General features: G+C 39.4%; 1 protein-coding gene across 13 annotated transcripts in view; it reads left to right on the plus strand.

Annotated features, from left to right (window-relative positions):
- DUSP16 (dual specificity phosphatase 16) overlaps nucleotides 1-19,545 on the plus strand; it is a 73,092-nt gene that overhangs the window by 23,779 nt on the left and 29,768 nt on the right. For 6 of the 13 annotated variants that reach the window (XM_083819931.1, XM_083819934.1, XM_083819930.1 and 3 more), the window contains 3 exons: nucleotides 10,104-10,184; nucleotides 16,817-17,415; nucleotides 18,518-18,656. In XM_083819931.1, the coding sequence (XP_083676057.1) occupies nucleotides 17,185-17,415; nucleotides 18,518-18,656 (370 nt within the window). In that variant the 5' untranslated portion in view covers nucleotides 10,104-10,184; nucleotides 16,817-17,184. The remainder of the gene's footprint in view (nucleotides 1-10,103; nucleotides 10,185-16,816; nucleotides 17,416-18,517; nucleotides 18,657-19,545) is intronic. The other 7 variants (XM_083819929.1, XM_083819936.1, XM_083819935.1 and 4 more) reach the window with 2 other exon arrangements.

Here is a 19,545-nt window from a genome sequence, read left to right on the forward strand (position 1 = left end):
AAAGCCAAAGTTACATCAACTCTTGGGGACAACTGTAAGTTTTGTGGTTCAATATCTAGTAGTCAGGTTCATCTTTTTGGGGAAATAGTGTCCTTCTCTTCTCTTTCAGTCATTCCAGCATATTCTCACTCAACTCTGAATACAGACTACCCCTGCTGTCTGCAGCAACTTCTGTGTGCTGGTGGTAAGATTATTCTCCAGTCCTTATTCCTGTTCTGCATGTTTGAGCAGAAAGAATAACACAAGCTTAAGAAATCATCTGCTTTTGTTGGTGTTTGGTACTGAAATTGCATACAGCAGCAATTACAGAACAAATCATTCGGGATATGGCAGTGCAGCTTGAGATGCTCAGCCTAGTCCATCTGCCCTACACTGGGGAGTGCTGTGGAGACAGTGGGTGGCTCAGGTTTGGAAAGCTCTGTAGCTGTGCCATAGGGTAAGCCTGTGCAAATAGACTCTCCTTTCTATCAAGGCTAGCTTGAACACTAAGTTGTTGGTTTTGTTCAGAGCTAGCTCAGGAGTCTTGGATTTAGACATCTCTTCTCTGCATGACAGATTATATGTCCCTGCACTGAAGCATCTTGCCCAATGCATGTAGAATATTGGGAGAATTTAGCTGCCAAACACATTTAAAAACAATAACACCTGCATCTTCTTGCTTTTTGACTAAAATTCAGGCATGTGGCCATAAGCATACCAAAAGGCATACCTCTGATGACTAGGCTCCTTGCAAAACCTGAAGGTTGTTCTCAAGAAGATATATGCAGTTATGCTTTCAACAAAGTGCCAGAAAACTGGGCAAAACTATGCTTTAAAGCTGGTGGCAAGAACATGAGTAAGAAAAATGCTTTAGTCCTGGATAAGCATTGTAGCTACAGGAAGACCAGATGCATTTTCTTTCAGATCTGTCAGAGGTGTTATTTTTTTTCTTTTTTTTTTTCTTTTGCCTGTTGCAAAGCAGTCTAAGCTGAATTAAGATTCGGACATTCTAAAAATGTATTTGGATTTGTGCTTGATTTTTCCAGCTTCCGGGTTTTGGGTGATTTGATTTCAGAAGTGTGTGCCTAAGCATCAAGCTTGAGCCTTGTGTGGTGGCTGCAGAGGAAGAAGCCTGAAGGGGGGTGGGAGGAGTGCTTCTCCTTCCTTTCTTTCCTGAGGAGAGCAAGCAGTGACCTCTGGCTTTGTGGTTGTGTTAAACTGTTTTCCTGCACATTTTGACCTGTGCTATAATCATATCAGCGATTTAAATTGGAGATGAGTTTTTTTCTGGAAGAGATTTCTCACCTAAGTCTGCATATCTGAAACAATTTTGGCATTCGTTAGTAGGAATTAATACCATTGTAGGTGGCAAGCTATCTAGCTAACGTTTATTCACAATCCAAATAGAATGAAAAAAACAAAAGCAGGCAACAAACACATGAACTCTACCTGTTGCTGTCATAACTATACAAAAGCAATTGTCTAATCTCACCTACTGTCATTGTCACAGGTATCTTTACATCAAATCTTAGAAGTGAAGGAAAAGAAATTTGGTTTTATATGTAGCTTGAAATGGTCAGAGTTTTTTAGGTAACCTGAAAACGCATTTTTAAGGAAACCATCATCTTTTGTGTGAGCGTCTCTGTGTTGGGGTGTGTGTGCTGGTTTTGTTTTGTTTTCAAAATGCAAACTTTTTCCAGACAGGGGCTGTAAGAGTTTTGTACGGAGAGTGAATTTTGTTGTTGTTTAAATGGATTGATTTGGGGAAGATGGGCAAAGTCTTAGGAATGCAAACCCTACTTGAAGTTTGAAATAAGAACTGTGAATGTAAAGGTAAATCCAGGTCAAGTTTTGTTAATGCTAAACTATTGGATTAACTCAGAGAAAAGTTTGTTTAGGAGGGGGACTGAGATAACATGGTTAGACCCTGTATAGTAGAGGGGCAGGTAATTTATCAAATAGCAAAGGATTAGTAGGAGTCAAGATGTGGGAAATGCTTTCTATGTATCTGGTAATTTTGTGATGACTCCTTGATTTTCTTGTTTTGGTGTTAATTCCATGGATTCAGAGTCAGGGTGGTAGTGTTCTTTCTTTGAGGATCTTTTCAGTTTCTTTTTGTCTTGTATTGCATGTTTTCAGTGATGTTGCTTCAGCCAGAATGTTTCCATAAGAAATGTGATTCATTGGGTAATTAATGACATACTTCGGGATGTGCTTTGGACTTCTTGTTTTCCTGTTTGGGAAGAGGGACAGGCTGGATGTGGAGATGTTTTGGCAGTCTAGGCTTCTGTTCCTGTGTCACAACTCGGTTCCGTTTCACGTCCATGTGTGAGAGGAAGGGTTTGTGCATTCTGGAGTTTGTTCCCTCCCTCTCCTCTCTCTCCATATTAACTGGTCTCAGAAAAGATGTTCCCTCTCCTTGTGAGACCTGCCTTTCCTGTATCCTTGGGCAGTTGCAGATACAACAGTAATAGCAGGGATCAGCTGGATGCCCTTCTTGTGAAGCAAGTCCAGGCGTTTTCTTTCATAGAATAACTGGAATTTAATGTGGTGCTGGCAATGAGCGTGAGATAATGCGCCTTTTCCTGACTGAGTAGGATGCTTTCCTAAACATGTTACATGAATTATTATGACAGCATTGTTCCATGAAAACATGTGTAGTGTAGGTTTGAACATCCTGACACGATAATTTATTTAATTTTTGTATGTTTGTTTGGTTTTAAATCTCTATGTTGGGAAACACAGCATCATGAAGAAGAGTGAGAGAGTCTGGGCTAATATTACGTCTGTGATGGTGCAGCCCCAAGAGAAATTCAACTCTTGCTTCAGCTGAGTGTTTGCAAGGGATAGTTACTGTGATTCGCTGCTGTAGTGGGAAACAAGTAGATTAGCTGCAGTTAGGATGTATGTAAAGTATAGATAATTACTGATGGCTATAAAATGAGTGAAACTGTGAGAATTATAATGAGCTGATAATGAGCTTGCAGGTGATGATTTTCAAATGGGCATCTGATTTTTTTTTTTGATTTATTTTTTATTTTTAACCTACAGTGGTATTTTCAACAGCTTTCACTTACTTCCACCTGAGGATTTTTTGTGCCTTCTAGTTAGAAAGCAACTACACGAGGCTGATTAGGCCCTTCTGAGAGGATGGTGGGGAGAGGTAGGGTGGCACCTCAGAGTGATCTTGCACTGGACCTCCCAGCTGAGAATTCTTCTCCAGCAGCTGTGGGTCTGTCCACCCACTGTGTGTCCCCACTTGGCTGTGCTGCCTGCTGGGGCACCCTCCCATCCAGAAGAGAGGGATGGAACGGACTAACAGCTGCTTTTAAAACTTCTCCTTTATCTTTTTCAGCTTAATTTTGCCATTCAATCAAAATAAGTAGCAATGCTGGTTTGAACAGCTGTTTGACTTGGGTTTAGTTAAAGATGTTTGCAAAAGGTTAATGCTGGGTCCTAGGCTTATTTGAAGTTTTGTAGCTGGATAAGCTTACAATATCCCTGTGTCTTGTAAGCTATCTTCTTTGCTAACATGCTTAAAAACTCCATGGCAAGTTTTGTGTCAGAAATAATACTGAGAATAAAAAATCTTCTAACATTCAAAGTTGTACAGACAGATTAGATTCCGTGTGTGAGTGTGCTTGTTTTTTTGAGGATGGTTGCGTAGGAAGCATTTCCATAGTAAGCCCTAATTCAGTGGGATGCTTTGCATCCTCAAGAGTTAATTGAATTTAGGTAGAATACAGGGACACTTAAAGCTTCTTTAGGTCAAGTAAGGATGGAGAAAGATGGGTTGAATTAGTTCAAAGCACCTGTTTTCCAGACCTTTTAACAAGCAGTTCTGTTTTGGATGTTCACCTTGCCTAATACAGGTGAGGTCTAGAATGGTAGCCTGGATATGCATACATGCATCTTAAACTTTAGTAATTCTTTTTTTAAGAAAAAACAAAAGAAAAACAACCCCCCATGCAAAACAAAACTGTGCAGTATTTGACGGGAAGCCAGTGTTACTCCCTTGAAACCGGAGTGGCATGCCTGAGTTAGCAAAGTATGAGCTAAGAATCTGGCAGAAGCCTTTTGCACAAAGGAAGGCTGAAAGAGTCTCTCAGGAAGCCTGTATGCTGCTAAATGTGGCATGTTTGAACATGAGACTGACATCATTGTGAGTTCATAGTAGTGAAAGAACAAAGTATCAGCCACAAATTAGACTGACCTAATTTTTAAGTAACTTCTAAAAGCTTAATAGCACAGTATGTTGCTTGTTCGGGCTGTTTATTTCTATCCCGACCTCTTGCTACTTAATTAAACTACAAGTTAACCCTCTGAAATGTTGAAGGAGTTGTTCAGGAAGGTGTGTGTGTTTGAGGGGTGCTGCAGACTTCCTTCCTTGGCTCTTTTTCCACCCTGACCTCAACCTTCAAATAAAGGAAGTGATTAAGGACCACCCATTGTACACCTTTATCCTTCAGGATCAGTTTCCTGGAGGTAAAAAATCAGGATTGCATACCAAACCCTAACTTATTCATATGGGCTGCTCACATGCAAGTTTCTTTGTGTAACTGGAAGTCGGTATGAAAGTTGTCAGAACGCTTGCCAGGAGTATCAATGGGAATTTATTTATAATCAATAAGTTGTTATTAAACTGAGCAATGTTATTTATTGATGAAGCCGTGATCATTGAAAAATAAATGGTGCTTGAATATCTAAGAAATAAAAAGGATCATGCATTCTGGAGGTGACATTTCTTCCCAGTGTTCGTTAGACTCCACATGCACTGAAATTTATCCATCTTGTTGATATATTACTTCAGTTATTGCAGAAGTATATTGAGCCCTCCTAGCTTGGGATTACTTTGGCAAAAGTCAGTTCCTTTCTGGTTATTATTGAAAGGACTGTGTAAAACAGAGCACCTCTAGAAATTCTGAAGAAATATGAAATCTTTTTTGTAGGTTTTTACAAAACTGTACATACATGTAAGCCTACTTCAAACAGTGTAATAGAATAGTAACTTAAGCGTCTAGTTTTTGTTTCTCTTTGCTTTTCAAAATCCTTTAAGAAGCCAAGCAAGATTGCTACAAAACATTTCTTTCTGACACTGGTCTTTCACAAAGACCTGTATCAGATGATAACAATGTAATTTACTCCCACTGTTTGGTATTGAAAGTTTCTGTTTTTCAAAAATTTAAAATCCCTGTTCCCTTTTAATTCTTGCAACCTGAATATAATGGTGGTCACATTTTGTCAGATGTTCCTAAGGGGGATTACTATGTTTTGTGGTTGTGTCACTCTTCTTCCTCTATTTAAATGGCAGTGTTTTTAATGATGTAAGAGGCAGAGCTGGGGAATGTAAGTCACCCTCTGCCTTCTCCTTCTGCTGTAAGGAAGGATCTATATGGCTTCTCTTTTCAGTCATGTAGTTACCACACGAGAAGTGTGGCCTTGGCACCACTGCAGGTGCTGTATGACATGACTCAAATGCCAAGAAACCCTTAGGATCCTTTGGCAAAGAGGTGCGAGAACACTGTGTGCAGCACGGCTCAGTGAGATGCTGTGACTTACTTGTTTGTTCTTGAGCTGAGGCCATGCTGGTGTCATCTCATCAATTAAGAGAAAATTTGAAAACAGTTGTAATAAGCAGGCTGGAACAATTACCTTTGTGGGTAGAAATTATGCACGGAAATGTGTTGCATTCTGCATTTGTAAACTATCGGGAGCGTTACACCGTGGTGGTCAGGTCGGTCCCCCATCTTCTGGGTTTAGGAGTTTATGTATTTTCTGGGCCTCAGCTGCAGTTCGGTGGTACGCTGTCAGAGCCCTTGCCCCCCAGCATGGGATGCCTCCTTGCAGGGCTGCTACCACTGCTGAGTGTCTGGGGAGGCCTCACAGCTTGTCCTACTAGGCCATGCTCACTGGGAGCTGGTGCCACAAACCACGTGCGTCTTCCTTTCCTTCTCCACCCCCACCTCCAGGTGGACAGGCTGGTCCATGTTTGTGGGCTGTTTTCTGCCAGCCATTCTGTTTCCTTGCCATGTCAGTGTCATTCCGGGAGAAACCCTTAAGCTTAACCACTTTGCTGAGTAGGACTGAGCTTACATACGCATTTAGGTGTTTGTTGTGCTCTGCATCCCTTCTGATATCTTCAAAGCCATTAAAGTGTAACCACTGTGGCACATCCCAGAGTATGCTTCTCTGTGTTTTTATCTCTGTGTAGCACACACTGTGGAAAATAGTCATTCAGCTTTGAGCTTGCAGAGATTCTTTGGCGTGACTTTGAAAATCGATGTCATTAACATTTATTAGGTGGGCTTTGTAAACTTCTAGATGCTTGTCTCTACAGCTGACAGGACATGTGAGCAGTGTGGTGCAGCACTGTATTTTCAGGCACAAGCAGGAAGAGACAAAGTATTAATGTTGACAGTTTAAAAATAAATAAATAAATAAATAAATTCCAAACTTTCTCATGCCCTGATGTGAACGGGTTGAATGTGCATGTTGCCTTCCGGGAGAACTGGTGTCATTTCCTCAAATGGGTGAAAGACTATTGCATTTTAACCCACAGCTTACTGTAAAAGTAGTTTACAGATCTCTGTTCTTAAAGGAGATTGACTCACTGTGATCTTTAGTCATTTGGTTTTAGAAAAGCGTCATTAAAGAGCCTGTTGTAAGAAATTCACCCCTGCCTTGCCCAGAAGCTATTTTGATTTTTTTCCCTAATAAGATAGCATCATTATCCCCTGCCTTTAATCCATCCTAGCGCTTGTGTGAAGCCTTTGGATCCATCTTCTGTTTTCATCATACAGTGACCACAAAACAGATTAGGGTTGCATCTTTATTTAATTTTATTTTTTATTTTTGGCTCCTTTATTTACAGGCCCACGTAACTTGATCAACTCTGTTGGAATGTCTCCCCCTTTAAGGCTCCCACTAAACAAAAGGCTAAGTTAAAGGCTAACCATTATCTGAAGGCTCTGAGGTCCTATCTTATCTTCTCTTTCAGGAAGACCTTTTAAAGAAATAGCATGAACTATTAGGGCTGCTGGGTTTAATGGTTATTTAGCACTACTCTTCAGAGCACTCATCCTCATTTTAGTCTGTTTCTTAGCAAGAAGATGACCACATAAAATACAAAGTCACTATTTGCATTGGTCTGCATAGCTGCAGAGAACGCAGTCGGTGATTCAGGGCGTGTAGGTGGTGAAGATGGAAGGAAACCTTGGTGTCACAAAAGCGGCTCCTGTAAACAACTCTTGTTCTACAAAGAGTAAGGAGGCATGGGGATTTCAACAGGTTGAAGATGTATAAAGTAGTTTAACCCTTTAAGGTGTTGAGTTTGTGCGTCTTTAAATTGAATGCTAAAATCCCATTGCTGTTCGAGACTGGCAAGTGTGGAATTTGCCAGTTGTCACAACTAAATGATGGATCCTATGTACAGGAGCCAAATAGAACTTGTGATGTGTTTTGTAAGGACAGATAACTGTCCTCCCATGTTGAGAACAGTTCGTAAACTGCCGTGGTTCTGGGTTGGATCTCTTCAGACTCAAGACTATACAGAATAAAGCAGACAAGTTTTGAAGCTTGCTAGCACGGGCTAAACAGAGTAATAAGTTTTATGCTAGATGCTTCATACAAGATCAAATTTTTGTGAAAGGTGAGGTATAAAGCTCCTTAGAAGGATGCTGTGGTGCTTGACTGCTCAGTCTCTCCCTTGCTTCTACCTTGTTTGGTGCGCCACAACTCCAGCTGTGGGAGGAACGCTCCTTGTGACCGGACTGGTTGGGTTCGTTTAGGTGCAGTTTTGGGAAGGCCCTAAGCAAGAGAGGAAAAAAGGCTTCCATTTCTAATTCTGGCTAATCGTGGAAAATAAAGAAAGGTATTTAAATAAGGCCTGGAGGACTTCTCATTTGCCAGAAGTAAGTCAAAATGCAAGCATATGTCCTTTTGTAATTCACCCTAATTGAAAGGATGTATATTTCTTTTCCTAAAGTCAGCAGAAAAATCCTGGCCTCTTAATGATGAAAGACTTTAAAAGAAAGAAAGAAAAAACAAACAAACAAAGAAACAAACAAAAAAAAACACAACAAACCACCTTTATCCTAAGCAGGAATTGCTGAAGTTTCCCCTTTAGACTTGGGTGGCTCATTCATATTTCATTTCATATAGTATCCTCTCTTTCCCTCCCCCTTCTTACCACCAAGGCTAAAAAGGAGGAGGGGAGATATAAAATGTTTCCGAAAATTACAGGAAATGTCTGTTCCTTTAACAGCATTGCCAGGGAATTTCCAAATGTGCTTAATGCTTATGGCTGGACTTGCAGCAGCTCAGTCTTCAATCGTGAGTGGATCCTGTTCTAAAAATATGACACCTCCTTCCAGTAAAATATGTTGAAATGAAGTATATGCTTTGTTTCTCATCTGCTTTTCAGAATTAATTCTGCCTAATGCAGAAATGAGGGTTTGAGGACTGCTTTAAACTCCTGATTTCTCTCTATTCAATAAATTGCAGATAAGTATATTATATTGTTCTGTGAGATGGTAGTTTACTTGTAAGGATTTTGGAAAGGCAGGGATGTCAGGTACTAGTGAATGTGAAGACTGCCTGGCAGTCTTCAGGGAGCCTCCAGATGTCGCATGTGAAGCATTAAGGAACAAAATGGGGGATATTTTTTGTCCCATTACTTTGTTTTGGTGGACTATTGCAATGTGATCTCTGATCATGGGGTCTTGTCTCCAGGCAGAACCCGATCTATGTTAAGCACTGGGTAGTTCTCATTTCCAAGGGTAGGATTGGAAATGGAGAACATGGCAAATATGGTAGGATGAGCTTGCTCTTCGTTCTCCACTGCCTTCTGGTGGGATTCTGCCTCTGGGCTGGGGAAAGGAGCAAGATCTGCCAGGCCTCTTGTGAAGCTTGGGAGGATATCTGCCAGCTGGAACAGGTATGGGAAATGCGGACCTGGCAGTCTTTGGTAGATCCTTTATTCCACCTCTCTGCCCTATGCTGATGGGTTAGTGATGGGATGGACAGGCAGGGACCTCTCAGGGACACACATGTGGTGAAGGCCCCACTCAGGGTGTCCATCCCAGCAATCAGAGCCTAACCTGGGAAGCGAACTTAGTTACTTGTCTGGAGGGCTCCAGCCTCATGTTCTACTGTTTGCGTTTACAAGGGTTTTAAGAGCAGGTAACTGAAGACAGCGAGGTGGTTCTTGTAGCTTCTTTCCTTGTGAGGTGAAGATGGTTTTGAATCTGTTCACTAGCTTTCATAATACGGTCTGCCTTCTGCTGCAGTGGCTCTTCATGATTGTGATATCATTTACTACATGGTTCAGAGCCACTCCTGGATTTCGTAACAGGGCAATGCTTGGCAATAGTTTATTACCATGGTTTATGTTACAGTGATTGCTAAGCAGAGTTGTCAGCTCTTGATAGTAATGATTTGAATCTTGTTTAGCTGGCCAGGAAACTGTTGGGAATTGACACTAATGTGTTTATTTCCTCATATGAAGGTTATAATTTAATTTGTTCATGTAGGAATGGCAGGTGCTTTGCATAGAGTTTATATGGGTATGACTGTATGTAATGATTGGTGACATCAGTGTTACCAGTTTCCAGGGTTGGGTTTTTACTGTGGGGAGGTGGGATTCACTACCCAAAATGTTCTGTTTCGTTAGTCTTTGTCCATTCAAAATACAGCTGTAATCAGACTGACTTAGGGCAGTCTCTGTTATATACTGAGAAAGATTTAGTGAATTTACTTGAATTCATGCAAATGCATCACCTATGAAGACTAGTTACAAATTAGTTTTCTAGCAGAGAGATATGTCAAATCGTTTCTATGGCTTTATGGCTTTTAAGCTCAAGCTTTTATTTATTTATTTCTTCTTTTAAAGCTAGTAGAAACATTTGCTGTGTTGTTTTTTTCTTTTTTTTCCTTGTCTTTTAGAAAATAAGTATAACAACTTTCTGTTTCAGACCCTTTCTCTTTAAATGAGTGCAAACATTTAGAGATCCCAACTAGGTTTTTATGTGTTTGGGAGAGTTTTACAGTAAAATGATTACACAAAGTGTGAAATCTGTTTTCAGTTTTTTGACTTGTAATAAGGACTTTTTCTTTCCTATGTTTAGGTGTTTCCCTCTTCTGGCCTTTGTATGTGGACCACCACACTCTGTCCTGTTCAGCCCATTTAGAATTTGACTCAAGTGTAGGTGAGTAATTGGTTTTAACATGAAATGGTAATGAATTATGGAGTGCAATAAAAGTACTCAATAATTTTTGGCAGCTTGGACTTGATCATATGGGAAACTAATCTTTTAGCAATATGTTGAAATGTTCCCTGGCTGTCTAGAGTCCCAGGCAATAGGAAACTGAAAATATTATGTATTGTACCATTTGTTTGAAGTGGATTAGGTAAGCTTTTATTGTAAATGTCACAGAACTATATGCGGTGAACCTACAATGAAAAAATATTTTGAAATAGAGCTTCTTGCTTGTATGGGTGGAGAAGGGAGTCCCCAAATAAAGTCTTTGAGCTGTTGAATAGAGTGATGTAACATATCAACAGCATGTTCCAACACTTCTCATGAGCTCACATTCTATCAGGCAGGTTTCCCTGCTACATGTAACAAACGTTTACTATTCTACAATGAATGTCAAACAGGTTGGCTTCTTGGTAAATGCAAGTGATGATAATCTAGTACATTGCTTTGAGTTGCTGATGATACATGAATGATATTTGCAGGAACGTTGCACGTATTTGTGGGATATATTGAATAGGTCACCAAAATGTAGTGCTGGTATATTTTTTTTTGTTTTTCTCACTTTTTTTTCTTGGCAGGAGAACAGATTTTCTTATTTATAATATTCTTATTTATATAAAAAGCAGCATCTCACTGGTTTCTGAATGGAAATTCTATTTGTCTTGCTCAGCCTAGCTATCTGAGAGTGCTGGTGGTAAAAATGTCAATGAGCAGTAGGCGAGGAAATAAAGGACTTAAAAATCTAAGCTGGAGGCATATTTATGTACCTCATTCTCAGGAAGCTGATTTCCTTTCTGATTCCATCTGCCCATGTTTCAGTTCTCCGAGGTGAGCATGCTGAAATGGGGTGACTTTCCTTTAGAGCTTGTAACCAAAACAGAATAAGTAATTAGTGAAGCAAGATGAAAAACAATGAACCACTGAACAGAAAATTCTCCTTTGTGTGTTTTTTTCAGTGGATTATACCTGCCATATTCATGAACGTACAGTTCATGCATGTGGCTGCTAGGTATACAGGAAAGAGAAAATTAATACTATCCCATTTTGACTGTTCATATAGATCTGAAGTACAGATGCATGGGAAGTAGGACAGGAGGGAGAAGCCATTTGGATCATGCAAATAATCAAAGGAAAGCAGGGTGAAATTCTCAAAACTGCTTCTCTTTTTTGAACGTGGTACTTAAGTGACATTTTCTAAATAAATAAAAGTAGATGTTTCTATTTGAGGGGTGTCCTTACTGCATTCTGCTCTTGCACCAAGTGCAGTATGCAGGGGAAGGAGGATGATAACACTTTCTTGAGTCAGCTAAAGAGCTAAAAGATGCCCTCGGTCTCCCCAGCTGAGGAACATGAGCCCTTACGTCTTTTGTTAACAGGCTCATCTTTTAAATCACAAGCATTTGTGATGTCATTCCTGTGTGGTCTGCACAATGACAGACAACCTATAAGGCTTGTTGTAACCTTAGTTACATTTTTCCCCAGACTTTGCACTTTATTACATGGTTGTTGGATTCAGAGGGAGTATTGCTATTCTTTACTTTTACTGGAAATCTTATTTCCCTCGTGCCCAATAGACGCTTTGTGTTTCTGACTGCTGATGAGTAGCAATGTGAGCAGGGATGGTCTCTCCCTGTCCTTGTTTATCACTCAGTCTGTAGCAGCTTGGGTGACGAGCATCTTTCCAGAACAGCTTTTATTTCCATCTTCCTGGGGCTGGGGAGGGAATGCTGTGGCTGTCACAGATTTTAGTGGGAAAATGTCTCACGGGAATGGGAATTCACCCTGCGACTCTTAGATCAGAGTCCCTTTTTGATGCAGGAAGTTGTATATGCTTGTTTGTTGAGTATCAGGTGCCAGGGAATGGTGCTGATTGTAGGGGTACCAGCTATTGAACTACTTGCAGCTCCCGGCTCAGTAGTAATGAAGCCAGCTACTCTTTACAAGGCAGCTGATGTGCCCACAGTGGCATGCATATGGAAGTTTAGAAATTCCTACCTCTGTGCCTTGGTTCAGCTTCTGTTTTTTTTTTTTGTTTTTTTTTTTTTGTGTGTGTGTGTGCTGGTGTCAATTCTGAGAAACATGAAAGTGAATCTGTTTATAGGGGAGGACAGTGTTTTTCTCATACGTGCATGTGTTTGCTTCTAGAAAGTGGAAAAATACAAGGCTTTAAAAATCAGCTCTTTCAGGTGTCTCAAGCTGAATATTCAGAAGCTTCCCTTCAGGACCTTCTAATGTTCAGATGCTGTAAAATTATTTTGTTGGCATTCTGTCATACACTGATGATGTATGTGAGAGCATTGCTGTAGGAACCTGACAAAGCAGGCATTAGTGATGGTGTAAACAAAATTGCTTAGCCTTTATGACACCAAGGTTCAACTTCAAGGTTATCTTCTTACGTGAGCTAGAAGCCCTTCAGAGATTGTAGCAAGGCATCTAAAAGCTTTTTGCCAGTTCCTTAACCTAGCTGGAATTAGATCATCATTCTGAGAGTTTTAAAAATATGTTCTTTCCACATCTGCCTCTCTAAAAATAGCTGCTATGATGTGAGCCAAAGCCTAAGATAACTAAAACAAGCATCCTTTTAAGAGATGATGTATGATGTAAGGGAGTCAAGGTGGTAGAAGTAGAAATTAAGACTGCATTCAAAATGCAAGTTCATTTGAGTGAAGAATCAAACACACAAGTGCCAGTTGTTTTGGTTATGTGGTTGTCTGCTTTGCTCCATCTGAGCCATGTGGGACAGGACAGGTATCCCTGAGACAAAGAGGGATCCTGTAGTTCTGTGGCACCATTATACATTCATATTAGAGGATCCAGTTTTGTTTGCATGGAAGATAGTAGGGTTCTTGTTATTTTGGTTCTTTAAACAATGTGAAGGGACTATAAAAATATTGGGCAAGTGGGCAAGTGTGGAGCAAAACTCTTTCATTTTACAGTGAGTTTAAAGTTAAATTTTCTTCTTTAAAAGACAACAAACAGTGCCTTATGTTTCAGCCCATCTGCAATGAGGAAGAAGCCATACAGCACTACCAATGTGTATGTGGATGACTTCATGTAGTACTCTCATAGCTGGACTACGTTTCACTTTTCCTTAATGCTGATTTCAGGGTAGAACATCCTGTGACTAAGATGGTTTCCCAGCTTGAAGATCAGCAACATAATGGCCTGTTTAGGACAAAGCATTATATTGCATCATTTTATGAGACACTGTGGTGTCATACTTTTGCAATCTAAGTCACAAGTAGAGCACAGAGAGAAAACAGCCAAGAAATTGAGTTTTGCCTTTTTACAAACTATGACTGAAATGAAACAGATATTTCAACACCTCCTAACAGCTGGGTGATAAGAGCAGTCACCAGGAAAGCGAGGAGGTCTGTGATGTTTACCTAGAGCAAGAGACTTACAGTTTTTCATGTTTAGATAGGTCCCAAGGAAGAATCTAAAAGTCAGATAGTACCAGAAATGGAGAGAGTTAAATCAGAACAAAAAACTATAATTGAAATTCTATTTTGACAGGATCAGCTCCATTGGGCAGGGGAGGAGCAACGTTTTTATCACTCACAATAATTTGAGATGGCATTACTTTCAGAAGTTTACCACTGTGTTAACACATTGCTAAATGTTAAGGTAATTGTGTTATTCAAGAAGCCTAGATGTATTAATACACACATTCTTGACCCAGTCACCATATAGGACTGATTTGAGTTCTTTTAAGGCACTTCTGAAACAAACTTCTCTCATCCAAGAGAGAAGAGTGAGACAAGAAGAAGAAAGTGTTGAGAAGATAAGGAATGTATCCAAACTGAAAGTTGCAAATTAAAGATTATATATTTTTAACAGCCTCCATTTTAGTGTTCTGTGGTTTCCAGTGCCTCAGCTGCTTTATTTTCCTTTTATTACTTGGTCAGCAATTTACCCATCAAAACAGACTGTCTAGTTCATGAACAAACTGTCTAGCTCACAGAACAGCTAGAGCCAATTCCCTCTATAGTCAGTGGAAAAGTTTTCATTGATTTCAGCAGGTTTGGTATCTGGCAGCCTTTGATGAAAGAAACAAAACAAAAAAGAAAGAGAGAATCACAATTCATGACAGGACATGTTGAAAGAAAAAAATGCAGAATGCTTTTTTTTTTTTTAATATAACACTACTATTATGAACTTTCACTTTTTTTCCTCCTTGCTTAATGGTATAGTCTTTTGATACCTTCCAGCCTGTCTACAGAGAGCCTGAGGCCAGTATATAATGACTACTCTTTGAGGAGGAGCACACCTGCTAATCAGGTTGCAAAGACTGCTTTTTTTAATAGACTTAATTAAAGCTTGGTATAGTAATTTTTCCAATACATTTTGTAGTTTAGAGCAACATGCATTTCAGTGCTCTATGCTTCCGTTTATCTGGACAAGCTTAAAAGTATTGGTGGTGCTATACAGTAATAATTAGGGCTTATAGATAATCACATTTTGTCAACCTTCTGGATGTTTATGTGAAACCTAGTGTTTTTCTTGTATTGGTACAAAAAAAACTCTGTTAATGTTAAAAACATGGATCAACTTTGTTTTATTTAAAAAAATCATTTGTTGTTGTTGCTGTTAAAGTGAAGTTTGTACTTCTTTATGCATCTAATTTATTTAAGAATTTGTATATGTGAGTTTAATATATCTAATGAGTAAAACATCTGCTAACCTGAGATTTCTCACTGCTAAACATAACTGACTTGTTGCTATAACAGGACTTTTAATAAACCATCCATAAATTAGTTTGAATTCATTACTTCTGTTGCAATTAAGATGAATAAAATAATTTCAAACTGAACCAGTAAGTCAATACTACAAATAAAATGCAACTTTTTCAGCTGAACCTTTAAACTGAAGACGTATGATTCTGTGTATTTAAAATTTGTTTTACAAAAATCTTCATATGTACCCGTATGTATGTTAAGAATTCAGGAAAATGTATCTTCATAACTTGTTCCTGTTCGCAAATATGTCACTGCCCTAAGAACGAGTGTCAATAAGCTATTTATCTTTTTTATCTGCCCACTTCAGTCTTGTGGCAGTTGAGGTACTTTGCTTTGTCCCAGCCAACAGAAAGCAGAGGTAGAAAGACTGCTTGGGTCACGGGCTAGATAGCATAGGCCACAACTGACATATGAGCTGCTTGAGTGTGTACTTCCTTGTGCGAGAGGTGTAGCATAGTTTTGCTGACCTAAAATCACTTCTCCAGGCAGGGAATGCTATGATGTGAAAGACGCAAGCTGGAGAAATGTGATTTCTTGGCTTTTCCCAGCTCTGACTGCTCATTCCAAAACAGGCTGCCACACTAATGAAGTGAGGAATTCTTACCAGGCATGTCATTTAATGTATAAGGCTCCAACCTGTGATCTCCACCACCTCGGCTGAAGAAGCCACCATCCACAGCTGCCCACTCTTGCTGGAGTTGGTTACTTTGGTAGCTGAATGTGTGGCTTGTGTTTGCTCCAGATCTCCTGTTTGCAGCCTTACATAGATGGCTGTCTGTAAATATGCACGATTACACAGAGACCAAGTTTTGAGCTGTGGGAGCAAAGCAACTTGACTTGTGCTTTCTATGGGATCTGTAGTTGCAGCACAAAATACACTAAAATGCAGCTAAATCCCTGAGACATGAACCACCATGGTGGCTATGTCTGAGGAATGCTGCTACAGAGATGTGTTCCATCAAAGTGTATTTTGGGAGACTCTGAAGAGCCCAAGATCAGCTGTGGGTCAGTAATACTAACAAATGGCAGTTTATTTACTGTTCCACTGCTGATGCTGTTTAGGCTGATGTGGATTAGAGGATCTAATTTCACAGAAGCACGGTTTGCTTCAGCTATTGTTTAGCATGCATGAAAAGTGTAATGCACCTCATGTAACAGTCCCAGTTGCTCCAGAAGGGCCAGAGACAGTCCCCAGTACTGTACATTTCAGCAGCATAGTCACAAGGCCTCTGTTTCAAGTCTGGTGATTAACTCAGATAAAACATTTGTGTCCTGATGCAGCATCTTGTTCTTCTGGTTTCTCTTCAACCATGTTCTTAAAGGAGAGAAGTGGATGCAAGTTTTTTGTCCTTTCTTTTGTACAGTTTCAGTTCCCAGATTTGCAGTGCTGGTTTGTGAAATACTTTCCAAGGCATTAAATTTTAAAAATGTATCTTAAGTTTTACAGCTTCTTACTTAAGTGGTGAAGTGCCGAAATGGGTCTAATTAGTTCTGCTATTGAAAGGAATACCATGATTTAGGGCACTATCTTTTAATTATATTCTTACAAAGTCTTGTGAGGAGGGAGAACGAGTGGCAACAAAAGTCTGCAATTAAGACAGGCTATGTTGCCTGAAATACAAGATAATTGTCCAGGCAAGATTGTTGGAATAGATTCAGAGGCTGTAGTTGCAAATACTCGCTCTGAAATGTTTGGAATACACAGCAAAGAGAAGAACTTCTCAGGAACGTATTTATTGTATGGTACAGAGCACTGTGCGGTTAGCCTCAAAGCTGAATGTTTTGTTCTGCAAACTTCACAGCCTCATCTGGTTTGTGTTTTTTATCTTTCCCTTCTTATAGGCTCTTAGTCCGGTGTGAAGCTGATGGGTGGGAGCAAAGGTAAAGAATGATGTAATGCAGTGGCAGCCAGAAAGCATCTTTTGTTTGAATTGTGAAATGACTACTCCAGTCATCTCCTGATGAATCAGATGTGAGGGGCTGCTTTGTGGAAAGAACCCTTTGTAACGGCACATCAACTGGAAGCAGGAGGAGATGTTCAGCTGAAGAGCTCTTTCTGAAAATGGGTTTAACTTTTCTTTTGCCAGTCACTGCCAGCATGACCTCATACACTTCTAGTACAATGGTGTGGCTAAGCCTTTGAGTACACAGCCATTACATCATCGCAGCAAATTAGAGAGGGAGGTGGTGAAAGAGACCTTATTGTTGTCATGGCCGATGAGATGATCAGGACTCAACTCATTGTCGCCGACAAGTTGGTGGCTTTGCTGGAGAGTGGTACAGAAAAATTGCTACTGATTGACAGCCGCCCCTTTGTGGAATACAATACGTCCCACATCTTGGATGCCATCAACATCAACTGCTCCAAGCTTATGAAGCGGAGGCTGCAGCAGGACAAAGTTTTGATTACAGAGCTCATTCAGCATTCAGCAAAACACAAGGTAGGGGTCATTTTCCTGTTATTCCTTCTATTTGTTTAAAAAAACTGTGCCTGGAGAGCAACTTGTAATAACTTTCCTTTGGGCATTTTGGTTTTAAAAAACAAATTTGGGAGATTTTGTTTTGCAAAGACTTGATCTGATTTAAGATGCTGTCAGTTACTATTAAGTTTGTATTTGGTATTCTGTGTAGCAATGCTCTCCTGTAAATGACAGAGTACTGTTTAGGGACTTGAAAATGACTGAGAAAGAACATTTTCGGGGTTCTTGTAAATCTTGCAAAGCACTGTCCCTTAAAAGTATGTAATCAATGCAGTAAACATTCATATTCTAATCTTTGAAAGATTCTTTGGAGTCTGTGGTGGTATGGATCGCTTAGCAAGTGGTTGTACAGCTTGGATAGAAACTGTAGCTCTGTCAATCCTGGCTCCTGCTTGCTGTTTGAAATGCTTTTCATGTGAGTAGTGTGAAGGATTTTTAAACAGAGTTAGCAGTGAAAAGAAAATAGCCAAGCTGTTTAAACATAATGTGTATCTGGTGGATTTTTTTATTTTTTAATCTAGTGGTACTTGTTTCAAATGTTTTGGGTAACAGAAATAATCTGAAAGCAAGAACATAATATACATGTGTTTAAAACCGAAGTGGTGTTTCTTATTAGCTTAAGCATACTTTTTGCATAAAGTTTTATAGACGGCTGAAATGTGTGTGGCTTTAGGCAGTTTAAGGTCTCTGTACTGTTTAAAAAGAAAAAAAACAAACAAACAAACAGAGTGGACCTTCTTGTAAAAAAAAAAAAAAGTAGGTTAAAAAAAACTAGCTAAAGATGAAGCATTTTACTAGTGACGTAAAATTACCAAATCATGATTTACAGTGTATGCTTCAACTTGGAGCAAATAATTAATTAAAAAACTCTCAATATTCCTGACCAAATATAATTCCTCTAAGATAAAAAATTGTTTTTCATACAGCTGTATATGAAATCTATATATCTGAAGTGCTGCATAGCAAGCACGTAGGAACCCTTAGCCTGACTTTATGCAGGTGATAATGGGGTGCTTTTAATCATTTTCCTCCTTCCTATCTTACTCGATTATTTGTGTTTCAGATTGAAATTGATTGCAAGCAGGAAGTGGTGGTGTATGACCAAAGCTCTAAAGACGTGACCTCTCTCTCATCTGACTGCTTTCTTACTGTGCTCCTGGGCAAACTGGAGAAGAATTTCAGCTCTGTTTATCTGCTTTCAGGTATGATGTACCAAGATAAAAATGGCACTTGAATAAGGAGAAAAAAATGCTATTGTTATAGCTGATGTGTACAGAGTTTTGCAACAGCACTGCTGTAAGCTGCAGTTATAACATGACTTTCTCTTTTGTTCTTTATGCATATAGTGATGTTCATGATACATGTAATGCTTAGAAATTACATCGTACAGAGGATATGTAACACCATTGGTGTTGTGCAAATGGAAATTTATCAACACAGATTTTTCTTTTTTACATACGTATGTCAAAAGTATGTCAAAACTACTATAAGAAAGGTGCTTCCCTGGTGTTTTAAGTCTATGTGCTAGGAGGTGTGTGCTTCCGTGCTGAATTGGTAATTACTACAATAATAACAAGAGAAACAATCTCCCATCATTTGAGAAATTGTTCTTTGTGACTTTTAAATCTTCATTTCTTTATGAAGAGATACTAGTATTTAGGTCTTTTTTTTTTTTTTTGGTTTAAATTCCAGCTCAAAGCATCTGTAGACATTCAGGTCCTTATAATACATGATTTCTTAGTGTTTGATGTGTGTTTTTGTTATTTCTGTCATAGAATTATTTAGCTTGGAAAAGACATCTTATATCATGTAGTTCACCTTTAACCTAGTACTAAAGTCCACCACTGAACCATGCTCCTAAGCTCTACATCTACAGGTTTCTTGAAGGCCTCCAGGGATGGTGACTCAACCACTTCCCTGGGCAGCCTATTCCAATACCATACAACTCTTTCAGTAAAGAAATTTCTCCTAATATCCAACCTAAACCTCCCCTGTGGCAACTTGAGGTCATTTTCCCTTATCACTTGAAGAAGAAGCTAGTCCCCACCTCACTGTATCCTCCTTTGAGGTAATTATAGAGCCATGGGATAG

This window comes from Anser anser, assembly GCF_964211835.1.
Source record: "Anser anser genome assembly, chromosome: 1".
NCBI classification, from domain to species: Eukaryota; Metazoa; Chordata; class Aves; order Anseriformes; family Anatidae; genus Anser; species Anser anser.